This window comes from Phoca vitulina, unplaced genomic scaffold (assembly GCF_004348235.1).
Source record: "Phoca vitulina isolate PV1807 unplaced genomic scaffold, GSC_HSeal_1.0 scaffold28, whole genome shotgun sequence".
Lineage (NCBI taxonomy): Eukaryota > Metazoa > Chordata > Mammalia > Carnivora > Phocidae > Phoca > Phoca vitulina.
Window position 1 is genome coordinate 3470153 of NW_022589731.1, and position 26510 is coordinate 3496662.

The 26510-nt window shown below is 42.0% G+C and overlaps 1 protein-coding gene across 3 annotated transcripts in view; it reads left to right on the forward strand.

Annotated features, from left to right (window-relative positions):
- SORCS3 (sortilin related VPS10 domain containing receptor 3) overlaps nucleotides 1–26510 on the forward strand; it is a 569814-nt gene that overhangs the window by 171600 nt on the left and 371704 nt on the right. For all 3 annotated transcript variants that reach the window (XM_032423232.1, XM_032423230.1, XM_032423233.1), the window contains exon 2: nucleotides 864–931. In XM_032423232.1, coding sequence (XP_032279123.1) covers nucleotides 864–931 — 68 coding nt within the window. The remainder of the gene's footprint in view (nucleotides 1–863; nucleotides 932–26510) is intronic.

Genomic DNA, 26510 nt, shown 5'->3' on the forward strand with positions numbered 1-26510 from the left:
GCGCTTGAAATCCTTGTCGGTTCAGAGTTGTGCCTGAGCCACTGCCCAGGCACACACGGGGCAGCCAGGGGAACGTCTGGTATCCCGGTCTCCCGCTGGAGAGGTGTAAAGGGCATAGGACCAGACTGAGCAGCCCAAGACCATTTCAGGAAACTGCTAACGGTAACAAAAAGTCCCGCTCTCTTTCACGTACAGCTTCCTTCTGGGTTTCTTCATTTCAACTGAGTCAGGAAAGTGGTCCTGGAGTCCAGGGGAGTCCAATGCCCTACTTACTCCATGACAAGGACAGATGCCGGATGGTAGATGGCAGATGACATCAGAGGATGTTGGGGACTGGGCCTGCCTGCCATTCAAGTCTCTGTGGCTGCCGAGCCCTTAGTGATGGAAACACAAAATCTCTTTGAACCTCTCTGTAGATGGATAGAATTAGGCCCAGTTCCTTCTTACCCTTTTAGGTCCAAGTCTGTAAGTCAGAGTCATCTTCAGATCAAAAGCGAGCCCAGCCTCTGATCCCCGGGTGGCTGGAGGAGCCCTCAGACCCAGCCAGCCGGTACCTTGCTTTCAAGGAGGACAGATGTAGAGAAACAACTGTCGATACCCAGTTAATTCCTGTTGGCATGTTTTATTTCAAATGCAAAGCATCGTCAGGATTAAAATAAATGCTACCAGTTACGGGATGCATTTAATTAATAACTGTTTTCCCTTGCTTGATCCTATAATACCCCTCCACTCAAAGGATAAATACTAAGCCCTCCTCTGGGTGATTTGAGATGAACTGTATATTGTTACACAAACTAAAGTAAGCTTCCTTTTTTCTCCTCTTTTGTTCCTCTCCTCTGCCCTCCTCCCCTTCCCCATCGCAGGTGATACTTATCCTGACCAAGCTATATGACTTCAATCTGGGGAGCGTGACTGAGAGCTCGCTGTGGAGGTAAGTGGATTAGAGGTTCTTAACAAGCTACTCTGGCCTGGCTCACAAAAAGAATGCCAGCCACACGGTTGGGAAGCACGTTTTGGAAGAGACAGAAAACAGTCCTCCTCATGGGAGACCTCTTTAATGCCCGGGGTAGAATGGATGGCCCCACCTGTGAATTCCCCTGGCACTCTGCTTATCTTTTTGGGGGCCTGTCATACCTTCTGCTTGGCACCATTGTTGCTCTTGTGTTCCCACCATGTCTCATTCTGCTTGACGAACACACCTCTGGTTAGAGCAGAAGAGCCTGCCCAGAACAAGGAGAGCCTGCTGGAGGGGGGATTCTTGCCTTGGGTGTGAGTTTTGGCCCACGGACCGTTTCTAGTCCTTTGCATCTGTGAGCTCGGTGGTTCTTACCTGTACTTGTGGGAATAGACACATGTGGGGATCAGATCCACACAGTGGCCTTCGTGGGCTCCTTAAAAAAAAAAATCAACGTATATATGTATATATATATATATATACACACACACACATATATGTTAGTAAATTTAATGTATATATTTAATAAATACTATATATTTAACAAGTTTATATATTTAATAACCATTTACTATATATTTAACTTCATATATATTAAAATGTATATTGGTAATACATATATTTTAATATAGAGAGAAATGTATATTTTACGACAGCATTGGTATGAAGATAAATGTATTAATATAGTATATGAAAACTTTTTTCAGCCTAAAAGTTCATTGAAATCTTGCCATTTGCAGTGATATGGATGGAACTAGAGGGTGTTATGCTAAGTGAAATACATCAGTCAGAGAAAGACAAGTATCATATGATTTCATTCATATGTGGAATTTAAGAGACAAAACAGAGGAACATAGGGGAAGGGAAGGAAAAATAAAATAAGATAAAGACAGAAAGGGAGGCAAACCATAAGAGACTCTTAACTATAGGAAACAAACTGAGGGTTGCTGGAGGGGAGGTGGGTGGGGGGATAGGGTAACTGACTGATGGACATTGAGGGCACGTGATGTGATGAGCACTGGGCGTTGTATGCAACTGATGAATCACTAAATTCTACCCCTGAAACTAATACTAAGCCTTGTGCCCATTGTGCCTACTGGGTAAGTCTGCTCTGATGGGATGCTGGTCGCAGGGGATGAGGAGAGGGAGGATGTAGGTGGGTTCGGTCAGAGAGAGCTTGAACGAAGCCATGACCTGAGGCGTTGCTCTGGATGGGGAGCACCGGTGCACTCGCCCTTCTGTACGCCCCATGCGTGCACGCACACACACGCACGTACTCACTGCCGACAGTCACACGGGGCAACAGCAAGTTGCATCAGTCACCGTGAGTCGGCACTTCACACCCTGGCAAGGCTGTGTGTGTCAATCCCTTTTGCTTCGTCATTGGTAAACCCTGGGGAGGGTTTACATCTGTGAGCTCGGTGGTTCTTACCTGTAGGTAAGGCCCCCAAAGGCCTTTCACTTGGCTGCGTCATCATCCCCAGAGCCCTGTCCTGAGGGTTTCCTGTGGTCTTGGAACCAGACGAGGCTGGGGCTTGAGTATCTGTGTGCCTTGCTTCTTCTTCATCTGACCTGTTTGTTTGCGGAGGACTAGCCAGAGTCTGTTTCCCAGGGAGGGGGAGCAGTTAGAGCATCTATTAAATATTTAGGGGTTAATTGCTCATATTGACTCAGGCCTGCCTCCATTTGCACAGGATGTCCAAAACCTAATTTTGCTGCTCAGTGAAAATTGGCAGAGATATAAGTAACCGGGGTTCGTCTGATAGATGAGAGCATGCCTATTTCCACTCACACAGGACTCCCAGGGAATTAGAGCCTCAAAAACCTTCCCCTCAGGTCCAATCCCAGTGATACGGTGCTGATACCTTAAGCCTGACTCCCATGCTGTCTTCTGGGGGCAAATAATGAAACAAGCCAGAAAATCCTGTCCGTACAATGGGCAAGAGCTCTACCTGGAAGCCCATGTTTGGCTAGTTCTAGGGGCGGGCCAGGCGAAACCAGGGAACCCAGGCCAGGTGCTTGCAGCTCGAGACCCTTGTGTAATGAAGTGTGTGGCCCTTGGTCACAATAGCCAGCATATTCCCTGGGGTGTAGCAGAGACTGCAGGCTGCCGAGTGGCCCCGAGAACACCCCGATGTCTACTTGCCAGGATTCGGGTCGCACCTCGCCCGCCCAAAGAGCTCTGTAACTGCAGGAACCTTACTTAACCTCTCAGTATCAGTTTCCTGGGGCTGCTGTAGCAAAGTACCCCGGACTGGGTGCCCAAAGCAGCAGAAATGTGTTCTCTCTCAGGTCTGGAAACTCGAAGTCTGGAATCAAGGTATCTTCAGGGCCACACTCCATCGGGAGGCTCTAGGGAGCACCCTTGCCTCTTCCAGGCTCGGGGGCTGCTGACCTTCCCTGTGGGTGCGGTACTCCCTCTCCGTCTCCATCAGCCCCCACAGCCCCTCCTCTGCGCCCTCTCCTCTCCTGTTCCTTATGAGGACACTTTGCCATGGCAGTTAGACCCCCGGCATCATCCAGGATGATCTCATCTTGAGATCCTTAATTACACTTGCAAAGATCCTTCTTTCACACAAGGTTCATCACAGGTTCTGGGGATGAGGATATTGAACGTATTTTTTCCGGGTGGTCACCATTCAACCCATTTCTCTTTCCCTGAATGTAAGTTGGAGATAGTGCAGAAGCTCCCTTTGCTCCAACCACATCGTCCTTGTTGCTGAGACACGCCACCTTCTCCCCGCCACAGCCCTTACCCTTGGCTCTCTCCGCTCCCCTCGGCGGGGCCACAGGGCCGGACAGCACCTCGCTTCTTACCCTCTCTGTTCGCCTAATTAGGGAGGCCTTTCCCTCGGACTTCACGTTCCATCACTCAGCTTGCATTTTCCTCCTTAGTACTTATCACCATCTGGCATGCTAAATATTTTACTTATGGATTGATTTATTGTCTGCCTACACCCACTAACATCTAAGCTTGTGGAGGCAGAATTTTCATCCGTTTTAATTCAGGGCTGTACTCTCAGCACCTAGAAGAGTATCTGGCACACAGGAGATCCTTAATGTTTGCTCAGTGAATGAGTTAATGGATGGATTGCAAGGATTAAATGAAATAATAAATGTACAAACCCTTAAGACAGTGACTCACATCTAGAAAGTGTTCACTTAATTGTAATGACTAATGATTACTGTAACCCTCTGTGTTTGTGTAGTGTTCATTCCATTATTGACTTTGTTTATAAGGATCCACTGATGCCAGGGTCCATGTGATGGAAATTATAGGGCACCAACGGGATGTATTCTGTGTTGTGGATGAATTAGCAGAGATCTTCAGGGGATCAGGGAGGGGAGAAGAGTGATTTAGATTGTTGTTCCTTGTGCTGATTGGAGAGAACTGAAGCATCAATTTCTAGCGACACGAGGATGTTCTTTTGTAGATAAGATTCTCTGAGCTGGGTGTTAGACTGACGAGTGGGTTATGATTTGACAAATGAGAAGTGGAAAAATGTCTCTAGCAGAGGGCAATGGCTAGGTAAGCCTGGGCTGCAGGAGAGAAAGGAGCCAAGCAGGAGGCAGAGAGAGCAGCTCGCCTTGGACCAGGGAGGAAGGGTTTGGGGTCTCGTCATGTGCACAGAAGGGGCCAAACCAAAGAGGGTAATGCAGAGTGTGATTTGGGATTTGGAAAGCTGGTGGATAATGTGGGCTTTCCCTCTGGGTAGATGTTCTATACGAATGCATTTCTGTGCTGTGTTTCCAGGGGTCCATAGGTCTGATAAAACCCCACTTAGCAACCCCTGGAGAGGACTGGAGTGAGAAACGGGGCTGCTTCTAAACTTCAGGGGAATTTTCCAATGTGCTGGGGCCTCACAGAGTTTCTTCAAACCTTTCATTGTCTGCCCTGCTCATCCCCTAAAGATCTGTGTCTCCCATTCTCTTTTCTGTCCTGATAATGATTATGTATTTTGCAGTTCGAGCCTAGAGCACTGTGATCTCCCTCACTAATACAGTGTGCAGAGAAAAGAAACTAAATTAAACACACACCCTTTCAGTTTCATGATTTGGCCCAACATGCTTAACCAAGTTGAAATTGAATTTGGGAATTCTTCTTCAGTTTTCTGTATAGGAGTAGCCTCTGTCATGACAAGATGACATTCCCTGCCAAGTTACAGTGTGATAGACTTACTCGCCTCACTGGATTAATAATTCAGAGGCCATCTACTTCTAAATAGACAAAAGACTGTTTAAAAGCATTCAATAGGGGGCCCGCAGCTTGGCCCCCGTGACATTCTTTCAGAAACTCCTCGGTGCTGTTACACTGAAGGGGGTCAAACTTTGTTCTCTGCCACCACAAGATGGCTGTGTAAGCTGGTTATTAGCACAACCATCTGTTGGTATCCCTTAGCCAAAGGACATTTTCCATATAGGATTCAAGCTTATAGACTAATGAGGTTGGGAACTGACATTTTTTAAAAGACCCAGGGCTTCACGCTCAGGGCGTTTTCAGTCCATAATGTGTCAAGTCTGGAGGCTACGCATCAGTGAGGAGGGGAGCTGACACCTGGCACTGTTAGAGTTTACAGAAGCCTGACCCAAGGGGGAGAGAGGCGATGAAAGCAGGGGACCCAGCGTCAATGGATCGGTCTCCTCCTCATCAAAATAATTACGAACGGAAGCTCTGGGACTGATGGCCTAGGTTCGAGTCCACGCTCCTCCGCTTAGCCACTGAGTGACCTAGAACACGTTTCTTCAGCTCTCTGTGCCCCCGTGTCCTTGCTGTACCATGAGGACTATCCTGGCTCCCACCTCACAGCATGGGGACAAGGTTTCGCATGAAATAAAATGCATAAGCTGCCTAGAGAAGTGCCTGGCACACAGCGCCTACCCGTGGAAAACACGCAGGGAGAGTTGGTCATCATCGTGTCGCCTGGTAGTTGAGCTGCTTCTCTCTGCTAGCTCCCCTACCTGACAACAGCGGGAGACACACTGTGCTCTTAGAAAAGCAACTGGCGTGGGGCCCCTGGGTGGCTCAGTGGGTTGATCGTCCGACTCTTGCTTTCGGCTCAGGTCATGATCTCAGGGTTGTGAGACCGAGCCCCGCGTCAAGCTCTACTCTGCGCTGAGCACAGAGTCTGCTCGTCCCTCTCCCTTTGCTCCTCCCCTTCAAATAAATAAAATCTTTAAATAAAAGAAAAGAGAAAGAAAAGCAACCAGGCTGCTCAGCCATTTCTCCTGGGGCCTGCAGAGCTGATGCAGGGGCTCCTGGTTCAGGTGTTTCTGGAGCTTACCACTTCCTGCACTCATCCTCCTGAGCAGCTTCCCTGCCCGTCCTCCCTGAGTGGGTACCCCTCCTCTGCTCACCACTAGCATCACTTACGCTGTGTTGTGATTCGTTTCCAGCCTGGGAGCCTCTCAAGAGCAGGGCCCGTGAGCCTTTGTTTCTAGATCTACAATGCCTAGCCCTTGGTCTGCACTAAAGAAGGGCTTGGTGATCGGAACTAAAGCACAGTGGCCCCAGATCAATCGCAGCATCAGCCTGCCTCAGCCCGTCACTTTCCTTGTATTGAGTTGTCTCATCCTCCTGCCACTGGGAATCCCGGGACTTTTCATCTGGTCTGCAAGCTGTTGACTGGACTGTTTATTCCCTCCCCTGATTGTTCTGTCAGTGACCTTTCTGGGGGATGCTGTTTTTTTTTTCTTTTAATAGAAAATGGAGACCTTTGGATTTATTAATTTTTTGTTTGCCAAGAAAACCCTGATAATAATTGCTAAGACTTCCCAGAAGTTATTAGTTTACAAATTTTAATGACACTCATGATTTATTTATGTGTTTCCCTCCCTCTGCAGCTGCTCACCCCAATTCCTTAGTGGAATTCCTGCTGAATCTGAGTGAATTAATGGAAACAAAACTGCAGATTGGAATGACATTTTTTTGTTAGGCTGTTAATTAAAAACTTTCTGTCCTATTCGCTAGGCTCTTCATATGTGAAGTCCTGAAGGCTGGCCTGATGATACAGGCTGTGAAATCCTCTCTCTAGAACTGGGGCCTCCTTCTGTTTGCTTTTGGTAGTAATAAATCTAGTGAAAGCTCCTGAATGGGTTCCAGAGCATTCAATTGAACAGATACTAATTGAGCATCAATTATATAAGCAGCCCTGTGCTCATTGCTGGGGGATGCAGGATAATTATGTCATGCTTGTTATCCTCAAGGAATGTTTCATTTGGTTGAGAGGTAAGATTAATGTACTAGGAAACAACATCGGGCATATGCAAGAATAATATGTATATACAAAATACAGTGCACTCTGCAACGAGTGGTCTTGCTATAGAAATACTTCTATGTTTTTATTATTATCACCCACCTCATTCTATAAAGGATGCAAAACAATTCTAGGAAGGAATTAGAGAAGTGATCAATATGACACCTATTTTTTTGTTTTGCTGTTTAAAATAAAACATCTTATTTCTCTGTTAGGGTGTGAAACTCCTAAGAGGAAAGACTGTTTCATATACTAGTGGTTCCCATGGTTCTCAGAAACACCCAGTAATAGGTGGGATTGAATATGGGTAGTGGTTACAGGAGTGGGTCCTGGATTCAAATTGCCTGGATGTAAATCCTAGCTCTAATGCGTATTAGCTGCACCACCTTGAGCAGTGTTTAATTTTCTAAGCCTCATTTACAATATAATGGGATGACGATAAGGGAGCTTTGTGAGAAGTTAGTGAGATGGAAAATGGAATGCAAAGTGCCTTCAATCTAGTTATTACTTAATAGAATCATTATTATTTGTTCATAGGTCCACATTCTCCTAGCCCAGCAGCTTCTACCAGGTTCTACATGAGTGTTGTACTAATATCTCTAGGAGGGCGGGGTGCAGAACACATCTAGAATCCTAAGGGCATAATGCCTGGACATGATACACTTCTTTTTTTTCTTAAAAAAAAAAAACAAGATTTTATTTATTTGAGAGAGAGAGAGAGCGAGAAGGGAGAGGGGCAGAGGGAGAAGCAGGCTCCTCGCTGAGCAGGGAGCCCAACGCAGGGCTGGACACCAGGACCCTGGGATCATGACCTGAGCCAAAGGCAGGCACTTAATCGACTGAGCCACCCAGGTACCCCTAGACAATGATACACTTCTATTGAGAGAATATTCTGGAGTCTTCTCCTTTGGCTGCTCATCTGTGCTTGGCAAAAGGAGAAGGTTAACACCTTTCTTGGTTTTTCTACACCAGATGCTGATAATGATACAGGATACAAAGCACAATCTGATTTAAGTTCCCCTAACATAGTGTTGAGTTAACTCATCTATTACTGGTGATTTTCTTCTTAATGCAACCGTAAGGGAATCTAAGTCCATTGAAAAGTTTTGTTACCTCCCAAGTAATCAACAAAGGTGGGATCGTGTGTAAGCCTCACACATGGCACATCCTCAGAATTGCTTGTGGAATGTGTTAAAAATCTAGATTCCTGGGCCCTACCTGAGATTCCAGTTTAGTAAGGCTGCAGATTACTCAGGATGTATAATTTTCAACGCACCTTAGTGGCTTCTTGTCATCAGATAGGACCAGGGACCAGTGAGCTCAGAGGAAGCTGGGGCTCTGGGCGCATCTCAGTTACCAGTAAATTGGATTACTCTTGCCATCCTTCTGTTTCCTCATAAATAGAGGTGTGAGATAAAATGATCTCTCAAGTCTCTTTTAACTCCCAAGTCCACTGATTCTTCCAACCTGGGAAATCAGACAAGAAGCACACCACATTGGGATTTATGATGTGCAGCAGGTAACAGCCTCAGTCCTGAGCACGTCCACCTTATGTCAAAAATCGGGTAGTGTCAACAACACAGACACAGCTCTTCTAACGTGCTGCTCACTGATGGATAGTGGCCAGTTGGCAGATGTTAGCTAGAATACCTCTCCAAACGACTTCATTTAAATTCATTAAACAAAGGGAGCATCATTAAATCTATGAAAGTCTTTGTTTCAAAAAACATTTCTCAAATGAGAAAGGGGTTTACCCTAAATATTGAGCCCTCAAACATCTTCCTTTATTAGAGAATAGAGAAATGAGAACACTGGAGAAGGGGGTCTGGATTACAGATTTACTGTTTTCCTATTTATTATGGGAAAGAGGGGTTCTTTTTATGGCCTAGTTTTTTTTTTTTTCTTCTATGAGGCAGGACCCAGACATGTATAAATCTTGATTTTTGTCCAGTGGCTGAGAGAATGGAACCCTTTTGTATGGATTGTGTCTGTTGATTGTTATTTTATGTTGTTTTCGCTTTCATCCAAATGCAGTGCAACTTTATCGTGATCATAAATAACCTCACCATTTGGAGAAGGGGTGTGAAATTCTGCCCATCCCTTTCCCCAGCCTGAGCTCCCTCTCATTTTCTCAGCAGTAGATTCATTAGCCTTCTAATGAAGTTAATAAGTAAACAGGATCAGACAGTCCCTTCTAAAATAACATTTATAAAGGGATATATTTCCCTACTCTCTAAGGTAAGCCTTAATTTATTTCCCTGCCAGATGTTCACATGTGTAAAACTATGATAGGTGGGCCTTTGGAATTTGCTTTGAAGCCAAAAAAGAAAAAAAAAAAAGGAAAATTTTTAGTTCGCACAGAGCCTATTATTTCCAAGTTTGTAGGAGAGTGGATTTTTACATACCCCATTCCTGCTTTTATATATATGTATATATATACATGTACATACATATATATGTATAAAATGCCTATAAAGATAAGCTAGGCAAGCTTCATAGTTACTTTCTCATCATTTGGTAGTCAATTACTTTGTTGGACATACGCTGTAAATGTCTTTAGGAGGCTTTTGGCAACTTCTCCACAAAGACCACTGCCCTAGATATTATTTGGGAAGCAATAAACTGGTGAAAAGCCCTCTTCTTTTCTCTTGCATTTCTGTGAGGTTTCTTTTCAGGAATTGCTGAACTTACAAAGGAAGCATTTCACATTTTGCTATTGCTTCTAAATGCTTTGTGCCCAAGTTAAAGCTAAAGTCAAGTCTTAAAATGCAATACATAGAGTTTATCTTACAAAAGCTCCCCCTTTCAGTGGTACTTATCTCTTAAACTGGTATAATATGTGTAGTCACTGCTCACATGCATGCCTGGCACGTCTCATATTTCTGGGAGGAATGTGAGGCATGTGCATTGAACATTCCATTTTATGAATGGATGAACTAAGGTCCCGAATGGGTTGGTGCTCAGTGATTTCAGATCTGGGACCCAAATCTAGGTCTCTCCATTCTCAGCAGCCCCCTGCTCTTGATGTTACATTAGTAATCATTCTTTCCTGGCCTTTCTAGTTCAGCCACCATTCATATTTCATAAGAGATCTACAGCCAAGTGACTGCACTGGGGACTGGGAATGGGTTTCTTGGATATTTGTCTAGGTGATTTTTAATTCTGGTGGATCATGAGAATCACCTGGGAAATATAAGAAAAGCCAGTTTCCTGGGCCTTATGCCAAACCTATTGAGCCAGTTTCTGGGGTCAAGGTCTAGTTGCTTATAGTTTGAAGGTGCTCCCCACTTGATTCTGATGTAATTGCCAGCCTAAGAGACATCATGGCCATCTTTGCTTCTGAAAGGTGCGTGACACCTTCTTTTGGGGAATTTGCCTGTGGCATAGCACCTTTCCCTGTTATCTCTTGTCTTTATGGCTGGTTCAGAATGAGAAATACAGTCATTCATGCAAAAATCCATAGTTGCACCCTTGTCTTTATAAATGACAATCATAAAGGTTAATAATTGGAATGAGCTCTGGCACTTACTAATTAGCTCACATTCTGTCAGTATCAAGCTTGTTTAATTGGCAATTAACATTGATTTTAGAGAGTGGCACCACAAGAGAATGGTTATAAGGTGCTGCTCTCCATAGAGTTGTGCTTGAGATGAACTCTATGAGGGTGAGTTGGCAGCTGGGAATCCAGCTTCCCTGGGGGATCGGAAAGCACAACAAATGGGAAATGGTTTCCAGGTGACTTTGGAAGGCTTTCTATTCATAATTTTTTGTTGCAAGCCATGGACGTAATCACTAATTTAGGTAAGATACAGGGTTTATTGGAAGGATACTGGGATCACTCAGCATTTGTGGGAAGAGATAACAATGAGACTCCAGGAAGGACAAAATTCTAGGCATCTCTAGGGACCATGGTATGTCATGGCTCGATTCTCTTTATCTCCAGGGACCACAGCAGCTGGATGTCATGGCTCTACTCTCTAGGTGATTTAAAGTCCTGAGAGAGAATTGAAAGGACCACTTGAGTCAAGTAGTCGAAACTTCAACTATGTTTGAGGGTGAGAATTTCCTGGCCTAGGCTGTCTTTCTTGTTCATTCCTATGCATAGGGAGATTGGGATCACCAGAAAAAAGCTAGGGAAGTGTTTTGGGAATACTAGACCAATAGCCTTCAAGGGTATCACATGTTTTCTGATGAATTCTAATGTAAAGAAGACTTAAAATACACTAAATTTTAAAGAGCATCCCTTTACTTTTACTACTGATTTAAAAGACTCATTTATAATGTGTCAGGGAATGTGCTAGGAGCTTTATGTATAAAGATATCAATTGTAGCAACCTTGCAAGGATTTTATCCCACTTTGGTAGAGATGAATCTGAGGTTTTTATAATCAGAAGATAACAGAGATGAAGTTTGACTTCATGTCTGTAAAACTAAAGTCCACGCTAGTCTCAGTTGGCCAGAGTGCCTCCCCAAATAGTTTTAAACTTAGGATGTAGTTAGTGAGCACTTTCTCAGTTTTTGATACCACATTTCCATATCTGTTCTCCAAAACTTGATACCACATTTCCATATCTGTTCTCCAAAACTTGATACCACATTTCCAAAACATAGTCCCAGTAGTCTTCAGAAATGATGGCATTATGATTGATTAGATATCTTGTCTAAAATTCTTAATTTTTGGAATTCCCCCTTCCCACCATCTCACCCAGAGATGCAGATAAAATGCTCTTAATCATCTGCAAATTCTCACCTGTTCCTTTTATGAAGGATGGTTGTTGATTATAGAATATTATTTGGGATGAGTGTGCCATTTGCAGTCACACACATTTTTGATTGAAATTTTTACTGAGATAATTGAAGATTCATATGCACCTTGAAGAAATAATACAGAGAGAACTTGTATACTCTATACCCAGTCTCCCTAATGGTAATATTTAGTCAAACTATAATATAATATCACAATAGTTTATTGACATTGTTACAATCCACCAATCTTCTAAGATTCCTTCAGTTTTATTGTTCTCATTTGTGTGTGTGTGTGTATAGGTTTGTCTATCCACCACCGCAGTGAAGATACTGAACATTTCTCTCACAAGAATCTCTCATGTTCCCCTTTTATAATCACAACCACCTCCCTTTCCCCAGACCCTTAGTTACTAAACCTTGGCAACCACTAATCTGTTCTCCATTTATAAAATGTTTCATTTCAAAAAGGCTAAAGAAATTGAGTCATACAGTATGTAACCTTCCAGGGTTACTCTTTTCACTTAGTGTAGTTCCCTGGAGACTCACCCAGATTGCTGTTTGTTTCTATTTATTGCTGAGTAGTATTCCATGTATGTATGTTCCTCACGTGGTTTAGCCTTTTACCTGTTGGAGGACATTTGGGTTGTTCTCCATTTTAGGTTATTGCAAATAGTGCTGTTATGAACATATGAGTACAGGTCTTTGTGCAAATGTGTTTTCATCCCTCTGGGATAAATGCATAAGAGTGTGATTTCTGGGTCATGTTGTAGTTCTGTGTTTAGTTTTAGAAGAAACTGACAAACTTTTTCAGAGTGGCTTTTTATATTGCTACCAGCAATGTATGAGTGATCCAATTTTTTTTATAGCATTGCCAGCAACTATGTTTTCACTATTTTCAATTTTAACCCTGATAGGAGGGAGGCCGTAATATCTCATTGTGGTTTGAAGTTGCATCCTTGATAGGTAATGATGTTGAACATCTTTTTATGTGCTTACTTGGCATCTGTGTATTGTCTTTGGTGAAATGTCTGTTTATGTCTTTGGCCCATTTAAAAAAATGCTTTACAAATATTATAGAAATACTAGAAGCTGTACATATATAATATATACAACTTGGTGAGTTTGGAAATAAGTGAAACTGTCACCACGGTCTATGCCCTAAACTTATCCATCACCTCTAAGTTTCCTGCTGCCCTCTTTATTCATTATTATTATTTTTTGTGATAAGAACTCAACATAAGATCTACATCTTAGCACATTTTTGAGTCTGCAATACAGTATTGTTAACTATAGCTTTATGTTGTACAGCAGATCTCTAGCACACAATTATCTTGTATAACTTAGAACTTTGTACCATTTGATTAATACCTACACATTTCCTCTCCCACCCCGCCCCCCCCAGCCCCTGGCAAACCACCATTCCATTCTGTTTCTATGTGTTTGACTATTTTAGATTCCTTATTTAAGTGGCATCATGCATTGTCCTTCTGTATCTGGTTTATTTCACTTAGCATAATGCCCACCAGTTTCATGTTGTTGCAAATGACAGGATTTCCTGCTTTTTTAAGACTTAGTATTATTCCATTGTATGTATATACCACATTTTCTTTATTCATTCATTCATCAGTGAACATTTATGTTGCTTCCTTGTCTTGGCTGTTGTGAATAGTGATGCAGTGAACATGGGAGTGCAGATATCTCTTTCAAATTGCGATTTAAATTCCTATGGGCGTGTACCTGGAAGTGGTATTGTTGGATTATATGGTAGTAAAAGGACCATACTGTTTTCCATAGTGACTGTACCAGTTTACATTCCCACCAACAGTACATAGGGGTTCCCTTTACACCACATACTCACCAGCATTTATTATCTCTTGTTTTTTTCTTAATCTGCATCCTAATAGATATAAAGTGATATTTCATTGTGGTTGTGATTTGCATTTGCCTGATAATTAGTGATGTTAAGCACCTTTTCATATACCTGTTGGCCATTTTGCATGTTTTCTTGTATGTTTTATCTATATGTCTATTCAGTTTTTTTTGCCCGTATTTTGAATTGGGCTATTTTTTTTTTTTTTTTTTTTTGCTATTGGGTTGTAGGGCTTCTTAATATATTTTGAATATTAACCCTTTATCATGATGTTACATGATTTACAAGTATTTTCTCCCATTCCATAGATTGCCTTTTCCTTTTGATGGTTACCTTTGCTGTCAGAAGCTTTTGAGTTTGATGTAATCCCACTTGCTGATTTTTGCTCTTGTTGCCTGTGCTTTTGGTACCATATGCAATAAATCATTGCCAAAGCCAATGTCAAGAAACTTGTTGCCTACTTTTTTTCTTCCAGCAGTTTTATGGTGTTAAGTCTTAGGTTTTAGTCTTCAATCTATTTTGAGTTGATTTTTGTGTATGGTGTAAGGTAAGGGTCTAGTTTCATTCTTTCACATGTAGAGATCAAGTTTCCTCTACACTGTTTATTAAAAAAACGAGCCTTTCTTCATCCTGTATTTTTGGCATCTTTGTTGAAGATTAGTTGACCATATATGAATGGATCTATTTCTGGTCTCTACATGTCTGTTTTTACGCCAGCACTGTATTGTTTTGAATATTGTAGCTTTGCAACGTATTTTGAAATTAGGAAGTGTGATGCCCCTAACTTTTTTATTTTTGCTTACAATTGATTTGGCTACTTGGGGTCTTTTGTGGTTTCACATGAATTTTAGGATTATTGTTTCAATTTCTGTGTAAAATTCTATTGGGACTTTGATGGGGATTACATTGAATCTATAGATCACTTTGAGTAGTATGACATTTTGACGGTGTTAATTTTTCCAATCTCAACAGGGCTGCCTTTCCACTTATTGGTATTTCCTTTTATTTCTTTCATCAATGTTTTATAATTTTCAGTGTATAATTTTCATCAATGTTTTATAATTTTCAATGTTTTATAATTTTATAATTTTCTTCTACTTCTTTGGTCAAGTTTACTCCTAAATATTTTATTCTTTTTGATGTTATTGTAAATGAGATTGTTTTGTTAATTTCCTTGGTGGATAGTTCATTGCTAGTGTGTGGATGAACATTGAGGGCATTATGCTAAGTGAAATAAGACAGAGAAAGAGAAATACTGTAGGAAAGTTCTTATATATGGAATTTAAAAACAAACAAAGAAGCCAAACTCACAGAGACAGAGAATAGATTAGTGGCTGCCAGAGGTAGGGAGTGTGAGGGGGTGGGCCAAATGGGTGAAGGTGTTCAAAAGGTACAATCTTGCAGTTATAAAATTAATAAGAACTGGGGATATAATGTACATCATGGTGACTGTAGTTAATAATACTCTATTGAATGTTTGAAAGTTGCTAAGACTGTAGATCTTAAAAGTTGTCATAAGAAAAATAGTTGGTAACTTGTGTAGTGATGATGGATGTTCACTAGACTTATTGTGGTGATCATTTCATAGTATATACAATATCAAATCATTATGTTGCACACCAAGAAAACATTATATGTCCATTAGATCTCAATAAAGAAGAGAGAAATGCAACTGATTTTTGTATATTGACTTTGTATCCTTCAACTTTACTGAATTTGTTTATTCCAGTAGTTTTTGTTTTTCTTGAGACTTTAGGGTTTTCTTATATATAACATTATAACAGCATGTCATCTGCAAGCAGATAATTTTGCCTTTTCCTTTGGGATTCGAATGCCTTTTATTCCCTTCCCCCGCCAATTGTTCTGGCTAGGACTTCTAGTACCATGCTGAATGGTAGTGGTGAGAGTGCTTTTCACCATTGAGTGCAAGATTAGCTATATATGGCCTTTATTGTGTTGAGCTAAGTTCCTTCTATGCCTAATTTGTTGAGAATTGTTTTTTTTTTTTTTTTTGTGAAAGGATGCTGAGTTGTAACATGCCTTTTCTGCATTTATTGAGACGATCATGCAGTTTTTATCTTTTATTCTGTTACTGTGGTCTATCACACTGATTGATTTGTGTATGATGAACCATCTTTGAGTCCCAGGGATAAGTCCCACTTGGTTGTGGTATGTGATCCTTTTAATGTGTTGTGAATTAGGTTTTTGTTCATATCTTGTTGGAGATTTTTGTGTTTATGTTCATCAGAGATATTAGCCTGTGGTTTTTTTTTCCTGTTGTGCTGTCTGTGTCTGGGTTTGGTATCAGAGTGATGCTGGCCTCATAAAATGAGTTTGGAAGTGTTTCTTCCTCTCCTCTTTTTTGAAAAAGTTCAAGAATGATTGGTATTGATTCATCTTTCAGTGTTTGATAGAGTTTACCTGTGAGGCCATCTGGTTCTCGGCTTTTCTTATTGGGAGTTTTTTGATTATTGATTCAATCTATTTGTTATTGGTCTGTTCAAGTTTTCTGTTTTTAGGGGGTTCAGGCTTGGTAAGTCATATGTTTTAGGAATTTATCCATTCTTTCTGTTTTTTCCAATTTGTTGGCATGTAATTGTTCATAATTGTCTCATAATCTTTTTTATTTCTGTGGTATCAGTTGTAATGTTTCCTCTTCCAGTTTAGATTTTATTTATTTGAGCCTTCTTTATTTCTTAGTCTAACTGAAGATATTTTTTTTTTATGTTTTCAAAAAAACCAACTCTTAGTTTTGTCAATCATTCAATTATTTTTCTATATTTCATTGATTTCTGCTCTAAACTTTATAATTTTCTTGCTTCTGCCAACTTTGGGCCTAGTTTGTTCTTCTTTTTCTAGTCCTTGAGGTGTAATGTTAGCTTGTTTGAGATCTTTTTTATGTAGGCACTTACTGCTATAAACTTCTCTCTCAGTGCTGCGTTTACTTCATTCCATAAGTTTTGGTATGTTCTGTTTTTGCTTTTCTCAAGATATTTTCTTTTTCTTTTTTTTAGAGAGAGAATTCATGTGGGAGCAGAGGTGGGGGGCAGAAGGAGAGGGAGAGAATCCCAAGCAGGCTCCACACCCAGCGTGGAGCCTGATGCAGGGCTCAATCTCACCACCCTGAGATCATGACCTGAGCCCAAATCAAGAATCAGATGCTTAACTGACTGAGCCACCCAGATGCCCCATCTCAAGATATTTTCTAATTTCCTTTTTTATTTAACCCATTGATGTATTTGTGAATTTTCAGTTTTCCTTTTATTATTGATTGCTCATTTTATTCTATTGTGGTCAGAAAAGATAATTGGAATGATTTAAATCTTCTTAAACTTGTTAAGACTTGTTTTGTGACCTAGCCCGTGATTTGTTCTGGAGAACGTTCTGTATGCTGCTGTTGGGTGGAATGTTCTCTATATGTCCGTTAGGTTTATTTGGTCTGTAGTATTGTTCAGGTCTGTTTCCTTATTGATTTTCTGTCTGGATGATCTATCAGCTATTGAAAGTGGGAGATTGAAGATTCTTACTATTATTGTATTGCTGTCTATTCCTTCAGGTCTGTCAATATTTGCTTTATATATTTAGGTGCTCTAATGTTGGGTGCATGCATATATATATATATATATAATATATGTATATATAATTTCTGTATCTTCCTATTGAATTAGCCCATTTAAAATTATGTAATGACATTCTTTTTTTCTTGTGACAGTTTGGGCTGGTGTAAATATAGCCACCCTGATACTGTATTTTGGCTGCCATTTGCATGCAATATCATTTTTCATCCTCCATATTCAGCCTGAGTGTGTTTTTTTTTTTTTTAATTTTTAAAAATTTATTTGTCAGAGAGAGAGAGCACAAGCAGAGGGAGAAGCAGACTTCCCGCCGAGCAGGGAGCCCAATGTGGGACTCGATCCCAGGACCCTGGGATCATGACCTGAGCTGAAGGCTGCTGCCCAACTGACTGAGCCACCCAGGTGTCCCGCCTGGGTGTGTTCTTAAGTATAAAGTCAGTGTCTCCCAGAGAACATATAGTTAGATCTTTTTTTTAAGAAATACGTTCAGCTACTCTTTATCTTTTGACAGTGAGTGAGTTTAAAACATTAAATTTAAAGTAATCATTGATAGAGACTTACTATTGTTATTTTGTTAATTTTTTGTTTTGTGGTTCTTTCTGTTCTCTTGCTGTCTTCCTTTCTTATTTGATGATTGTTTGTACTTTGTAGAATCAAAGTATCCTTTGATTCTTTTATTTTATTTTTGTATTTACTAAAGGGTTTTTTCATTGTGGTTACTTTGATGCTTGCATAATACTTTTTATAGTTGTAATAGCCTATTTTAAGCTGACAACAAGTTAACCTCAGTTGCATACAAAAACTCAATACTTAATTATTCTCTCTCCCAACACTTTATGTCAGTGATGTGAAAATTTACTTTTTAAAAAATTTTTAATATTTATTTATTTATTTGAGAGCGAGAGAGAGGGAGAGTGCACAATGGGGCAGGGAGGGGCAGAGGGAGAGGGAGAGAGAGGATCTAAAGCAGGCTCCCTGCTCAGCGCCAAGCCTGATGTGGGGCTCCTTCTCAGGACCCTGAGATCATGACCTGAGCAGAAATCAAGAGTTGGATGCTTAATCGACTGAGCCACCCAGGTGCCCCAGAATTTACTTTTTTTTACATTTTATATATCCATTAACAAAATGCTGTGGTTATAGTTATTCTTAATACTTTTGTCTTTTAACTCTTATACTAGGGTTAAAAGTGATTCATACACCACCATTATAGTATTGAATTATTCTGTATATATTTACTTGGCCAGTGAGATTTTTGTTTTCATATTTATGACATCTTTTGTATGTTGAGTCTTTTAATACATGAACATGGTATACCTCTTCATTTATTTAATTCTCTGGTTGTTTTCATCAGCATTTTAAAATTTTTACCTGCATATGCTTTGTTTAAGTGTGTACTTAAGTATTTCATTTTCTTTGGAGTGATTATAAAAGGTATTGTGTTTTTAATTTCAGCTTCCACATGTGTATTGTTAGTGAATAGAAATAGAAATGCATTTGTGTTTTGTCTGTTGATCTTGTATCCTGTGACCTTGACCAACTCATTTAGTATTTGCTGTTGAATGCTTTTTGTGGACTCAGCGCTCTGCTCGGTGCCTTTTCTACATCATGGAATAAATACATCATGGTTCAGGGTGAAGTTCCCCAATGAGGGCTCTGAGTCCAGGAGATTTGTTTCTTCTATACCATGTATTAGATCAGTCCATTTAATGAGACTTACTATGTGTAATTTCTGTGCTAAGCACTGTGGACCATGCAAAGATGTAGAAGAGATTTTCCCTTTTAGGAATCTCCAATCGAGAGAGACAGAGCAAGACAGAGATAGAGAATACAAGCCTTTCATATTATTATTTATTGTTAGAAGTAAATAGAAGTTTAAAACAGAGGCCTGAGAAAGGGAGATATTATTTCTAGCTTTGGGAGATCAGAGGAAGCTTAATGTAAAGAGCAGTATATGAAGTGGGTCTTGGAGGAGAGAAGGACTCTGATGGGTAATGTGAGGGGATGGGCATGTTAGATAAATAAATACATTAAAATCCAGGGGGAGAAAATGACCAGGACAGGTTTGGAGAATGTTCAGGAGACCGGGGAGTTAAAGTGTTGATGCAGGGCAGGGAAAGAAACTGAGGAGGAGGCTGGACAGGAAGTGGATGTCACATTGGGGAAGACTTCCGTGCCTGATTGAGCAGTTTGGAACCTTTTCTGTGGGGTCAAGAGGAAAGAGCACAGGTTTATGAACAGCAACTGTAAATAATAGCTGTGCTTTAGAAAGGGTGATTTAGTGTGGGAAAAGTTGTAGCCCCGGGGGATCAGTTTTGATATGGTTAGGACATTTGTATTGTTTTTTTCCTCTTTGTTTTTTTATCTATGAACGCACCTATGTGTTTGATTGTGTGTTTATCTTCTTACCCGTGTAGACTCTCAGTGATCTGATGAATCTGTTTAATGGGTCAGGAATGAGGAAGGCGGGAGGTTTGTAAGCTCCAAGCCCCCTTGCTTGAGGGAAACCAGAAACTTCCTCCCGACACCCCTGAATCTCTGACTGGCTTTCAGATGTAGAAACGTGGATTCTACACTATTGGCTTACACATTGGACCTGGTGAGGGGGCCATGAGGGACGTGGCTTGCTTCATTGGCTTCCCTGTACTCAGACTCATGGATGAAGAAACAACCTATGGGGAGGGTCCAAGAGGCACCCTCCACTTTTGCCTGAGGAGATGCAAAAGCAGAAGTCACCGAAGCAAATTGGGGTTTGGTCCCTGTACTCAGACTAAGGTCAGACTTCAGTATCTGAAAGCATGGGGCAGAGGATAAAGTGGCCTGACTTCATACGATTATTCCATTTCATTCCTTAACATGTGCTCACTGTGAGGATGGGGGGTGCGGTGGGGAAGTAACAAGGCAGCCTGAAAAGAATTAAATCTGATTTACTTTGATACTTTGATACCTTATAGTGTCATTCTCTTTAAACTTATCTGCCCGAATTCCCTAAGATTTGAGAATTGAATGTTATACAAGATTGCCTCTAGCCAACAGGGAAGAAACAGTGAGTTTCCTAAGCTTCTACTTTTCTTCTCATTTTTGCATATTTAAATTTTTAGGCAATAATTTCACTAATAAAAATAATTTTCCAAAACTTGAAAAATGAAGAGTACTCTAAAGAAATAGTCACCATCTATAATCCTGTTCAAAAACATTGTCGTTTCAGGATATGTATACCTATCCGTTTTACCTATCCATTTTCATAGAGATCCTATTGTATCAACGATTTTGTTTCTTATTTTCATATAACATTTGAGTAAGCATTTTTCTATGTTACTCAAAATGTTTTGCAAACATAATTTTAATGTTTGCATAATAGTGTATTATATTGCTGTTCTGTAATTTACTTAACTATATTCATTCATCTAGTTTTGGAGATTCAGATTGTTTTACAGTTTTCCACTATTTTAAAAATGTTGTAATGAATATCTAGATACATAAATCTTTGTTTTCGCCTGCCTTTTATATTATTTCCTTAGGATAGACTTCTGGAGGAGAAATTTTGAGACTTTAGTATACATTGTCAAGTTGGTGACGAGAAAGTTGCTTTTTCTGAAAGTCTCATGCTGGGAAAAAAACAACCACAACAACTCTGAAATTAAAAGAGAGAAGTTAACACATTGCAGTGTGCATACGTGTGTGTGTGTGTGGTGGGAACACATGTGTTTACATGCTTTAGGGTAATTAGTAGGCCTCAAATTATTGTGAAATTATTGGAATAAGTCTTGGTAAGGAGATCCTTAAAATGATGTATCCCTAGAGTCCAAGAAGAACACGCATGTCTCCTGCTGACGGAACATATCAAGGCCATTCTGAACGGATCAAATGGAAGCAGTAATAACTACATCAGTACTAACAGCTGCTCACATTTACTGAGCACTAATCATGTGCCACGCACTGGCTGCAGTGCTTTCCACGTGTTTAACGTAGGCTTGTAATAAGCAGTGAGGTGAATACTGCTGTCATCCCCATTTTTTTTTTTTTTTAAGATTTTATTTATTTGCGAGAGAGAGAATGAGAGACAGAGAGCATGAGAGGGAGGAGGGTCAGAGGGAGAAGCAGACTCCCTGCTGAGCAGGGAGCCCGATGTGGGACTCGATCCCGGGACTCCAGGATCATGACCTGAGCCGAAGGCAGTCGCCTAACCAACTGAGCCACCCAGGCGCCCGTCATCCCCATTTATAGCCGAGGAACCTGAGAGCCGGGGAGTGGAGATAATTTTGCCCCAGGCTGTGCTCTTGGTAGGTCGTAGAGCAGGGATTTGGATCCAGGCCCTCAGATTCTAGAGCCCGTAACCCTACTGTAGATGGACATTCACTTAGATCTGACCAAGGTTGGAAGCTGTTTTGGGGGTTCCCCACAGTCTAGATTTACAGCCCACTGAGCGCGAGTCTCACATGAAGGAAGACTACCTCCTGGATTAGACCCAGGGCACTGTCTGAATGGAATTGTCAGGGGGAGCATGGGAGGGTCTAGTCCCTTCTATGAGGGTTTGGAATAGTGTTCAACTTCTCTCTCTCTCTCTCTCTCTCTTTTTAATAAGACCTTATTTATTTGAGATAGAGCACAAGCGGCAGGTTGGGGAGAAGGAGAGGGCAAAGGAGAAGGAGAAAGAAAAGAAGGAGAGGGAGAAGCAGGCTCTCCGCTGAGCAGGGAGCCTGACATGGGACTCACTCCCAGGACCCTGAGATCACGACTGGAGCCAAAGACAGATGCTTAACCAACTGAGCCACCCAGGCGCACCTCAGCTTCTTCTCTTAATAACCCCTAAAGGACTTGTTGAGCAGCGCTTACCTGTTACCTGCACCTGCTTACCCGTACACTCCTGAGAGTCACTGTGCAGATGGGTTCAAAGCACAGACGCTGGCACATACTCCCTGGGTTCGAATCCCAGCTCAGCTGCTTCCCAGCTGTGAGCTTCAGACACTTCTCTGGGCCCCACTTTTTAATCTCTAAGGAGTGACAACAGTCCCCACCTCCCTGGGCAGCTGAGAGGATCCTGAGTTAATAATGGTGAAGTGTTTAGAACAGTGCATATGCTTTGTATTGGCTTCCATTCCTGTTGGGACTGCTCTGCCTTTTGTCCTAATTCCTCAAGGCTCCAGTGAGGGCTCAGGCCTGCCAGGGCTTATTCCCATGTTCCCCAGACATAATCCACACAGGCTTACGGAGCGCGCCCACCTGCTCGAAGCCACAGGTATGGCGGGGAAGCAAACAGACACACTGCCTGAGCCTTCATTGCTCCCGTCTAAAGTGGAGGCAGACATCAAGTAATCTCTACAGGGGGTGAAGGAAAGCACAGTCTCCATGAGACAGCAAGGCAGCAGACACCCAGTGGAGGGATCAGGGCGGGCTTTCCTGGGTGTATTAGTTCCTATGGCTGCTCTAACAAAGTACCACAGACTGAGTGGCTTAAACCACAAATATGTATTGACTCACAGCTCTGGAAGCTGGAAGTCCGAGATCAAGGTGTCAGCACTGTTGGACCTTTCTGCTGGGAGGAAGGATCTGTCCCATGCCTCTCTCCTAGCTTTCGGTGGTTTGTGGGCAATCCTTGGCATCCTTGGCTTGTGGAAGCATCACGCCATCTCTGCCTTCATGTTCCCGGGGTGTTCTCCCTGTGTGCATGTCTGTGTCCGAGTTCCCCCGTTCTATAAGGCCATCAGTCATCTGGATTAGGGGCCCAGTCTCTTCCAGTATGACTTCATCTTAACTAATTACATCTGTAAAATCTTGTTTCTTTTTTTAATGTATTTTTTTTTTAAAGATTTTATTTATTTATTTGACAGAGCACAAGTAGGCAGAGTGGCAGGCAGAGGGAGAGGGAGAAGCAGGTTCTCCGCTGAACAGGGAGCTGGACGTGGGGCTTGATCCCAGGACGCTGGGATCATGACCTGAGCTAAAGGCAGCCGCTTAACTGACTGAGCCACCCAGGAGCCCCTGCAAAACCTTGTTTCTAAGACAGGGGGTGTTTCACTGGGGGTGAAATATGAGGCGGAATTAAGAGCTGAGGGTTAAGGAAGAGAAAGGGGGAAATATTCCAGGCAGGTCTGTGCAAAGATCCTGTGGTAGAGGGGGTGGGGAGGAGTTTGCCTTTTCAAGGAGCTGGAGTGAGAGGAGTAAGCCAGCGGGTGTGGGGCGAGTGGTCTCTAAGATGTGCCGTAGGGGCAGAGGGCATGCCCTGTGGTGTCTTGTTAGCCATTTTAAATAGTTTGGGTTTTACTTGGGGCACGATGGGAGACAATTAAAAGGCTTTAAGCAGGGGTATTTCATCTTGTAATGAATGTTTTAAAGATTTATTATTATTGAACCTTAAATTTTTATTACTGATTCTGTATTAGCATGAATGGAACTTTTTTTTTCTTGTTATCTACTTCTAGCTCCTTAGTGCATTTTCTTTCCATGCATTTTGTATGATTATCTACTGGTGACTTGTTTTCTTTATCATTCTGTACATTTTTTTTTTAATGTAATACATAAACTGAAAACATGGAATCTGATGCCAGTATTCCCCCATTCTATTTTTTCCCATTATCATAGTTTTATTTTTCATAAAGCAGGAGTTTCACATTTTATAAATAATCAAGTCTGCTAATCTTTATTTAAAATCACATTCCTTCTTACTTTTATTTGTTAAGATTGAAGAGCTCTCACCTTCTTCATGTATTCTCACACAACAGCAAACCCATCCCTTAGGTGGGAAATGTGTGCTAAAAATTGTTGAATAAGCTGTGACATTCATTTGAGGGAACATCTGCTTGTTTTGTGCTCAATTATCTCATCAAGTCCTCCCCCAAATCTTATGAAGTAGGTACTATTGTACTTTTCCTTTTTTCAGATGGGGAAACTAGTTTTTAATAAAATGGGTAATCTGCTAAAGTTCACACAGGTGGATTTGGACTGTTCACCTCAGATAGGCAGACTCATGACTTCTTCACAAACACGGAACTTCTCAGCTGGAAGCTCTGAGTTGTTCCTTGGGTGGCCTCCACCCGATCACTCTGGACCTTAGTACCTACTTCGCAGACAGAAACGAGAAAGTTCCCAGCGGAGCAAATGCTAAGTTCCCAGCTAGGCTGTGCCTCACTTCCCAACACCCCTGCCTTTCCTTATGCCACTTCCCATTTTGGAATTCCCTCTTCTCCCCTCCTATTCACTTTTGGGATTTAGGTTCTGATTTCTCCCGGAGACTTTCTCGAGCACCCTCTCTCTTTTTTCTCTGGAGTCCCTTAGAATCTCTTCTCCCACCCACGCATCTGCTACTTGGTCTTACCATGTCTAGCTTCTTGAGATCACTCACAGCACCTGGCTGTGTGCTCGGGACATCACATGTGCTCCATGAATGTCTTTTGGGTAGAGGAAGAGCATGATCCACTTGAGCATCTTGGGTCTTCATGTTCGGAGTGCGTAGAAAGCCTGCCTGGGTCTAGCAGCCTTGGGTCCTGCGGGTACCCCAAGCACCAGGCAGCCTCCTCTGGATACTTGGTCCTTAGTGCCCCCTTTGCTCCTATCACCAGCCTCACAATGACAGTGTTTTCTGCACTGTGGCTTGTCCTCTGTCACAGTTAGATGGTGTAGGATGGGATAAATGGATATTTTGGAGTGACAGCGTGTGTTGGAAGGCAGCCAGCTGATAACTGAGAATGGCGCACAAGGAATGCCACAGTTATCGAAATTCACTGGTTGTTGTGTGGCATTTGCCAGATTGCTTATCAGGGTTGACAAAAGGAACATTGCCAAGAGATGGGGGGATAAGTGGGGGCAATATGTGCTTGGGGGCAGTTATAATTGTTAGCACATCCTGAATGGCTGCTTTGTGCCAGGAATAGGTGGTTCCTGATATTACCTCTAATCAAAACACCCTGCTGGCAAGATGTTTCGGGAAGTGCTGGGTATCGAACGAGTGGTGCAGCATGGCACATGTGTGGGGCTATTGTATGGCCTTCTGGCTTTGCTGTCTTGCCCAGAGACGTCAGGAATTGTTACATGTTTATAAAAGCCTTAAGATTAAAGAGGGAAAAGAAAAAAAAAAAAAACTTCGAGAGATTTTCCTGTGTTAGGAGCCCATAGGAGTGGGGGAGAGCTTTCTGTCATTGTAGCCCCAGCCCCAGAGCCCAGAGTTTGGCCTCCTTGGTATCACTGGGTGAGTGCAGTCCCAGAAGGACCCGTCCAGCCTTCTAGACATCTTAGGACACCTCACTGACCTCTTCATACACACTGGCCCCAAAGCCACACTCAGTCCTTTTAGGGTTCCGCCCCCTCCTGTCACCAGTGCACCCATAGAGTGGTACCCAGTATCAAGCTTCAGAAGGTTTGTCCATAAGGGTCTCCCTGGGTGATACCACCTTCTTTTCATGGCCCTTTGGTGTGTTGTGTTGGGTGGCGTCTGTCAGTGAGTGCTGGACCAGAACGTACCCCACATCTTTGCATTAGTGATGTCATTAGACCTGCCACTATGCTCCCTATTGTCCACTCTGAAAGCATCAGTGATAGGATGGACACACCAAGTTCATAGAGGCCCGTAGGAGCAAATTGTGGGGTGATGATGCATGCCGCCCCAAGTCACCAAAGGCAAGCTGGTGTTCTTTCAGTCTCTTTAGAACAAACCACACATTTTCCTGCCTGTGGTCTTCACATGTGTCTGGAATATTCTTCTCTCCCTACCTCCCCCTTTCCAAAAGCCTGCCCCCAATCTTATTTTTCACAAGCCTCACTCTTTTTAATTTTATTCTCTTATTGAAAAAATTTCTTCAGTCTCAGCACCTCTGCCCCAGAGAGCTGTTGTCTAGCCGTGCTTTCTGAGGTCTCTGTGCTAGTCCATCTCTGCCTCTCACAGCACAAGATATTATACCACTTGTAGTCATTTCATTTTATGTCTTCTGTAGGAATGTTTCCTTATTTCACTACTGTTCCACCAGCCAGAGCAGACAGGTAGACGTGTGATTTCCAGTTCCCTGGGTGGCAGGGAATGAATGAATGAACCCCTTGGACATCCCTTCCTTTATACGTTCTCTCACTTAGATTGCTGATACTTCATGCTAAAAGAGACATATTTCATCAAGCCTTCCCTA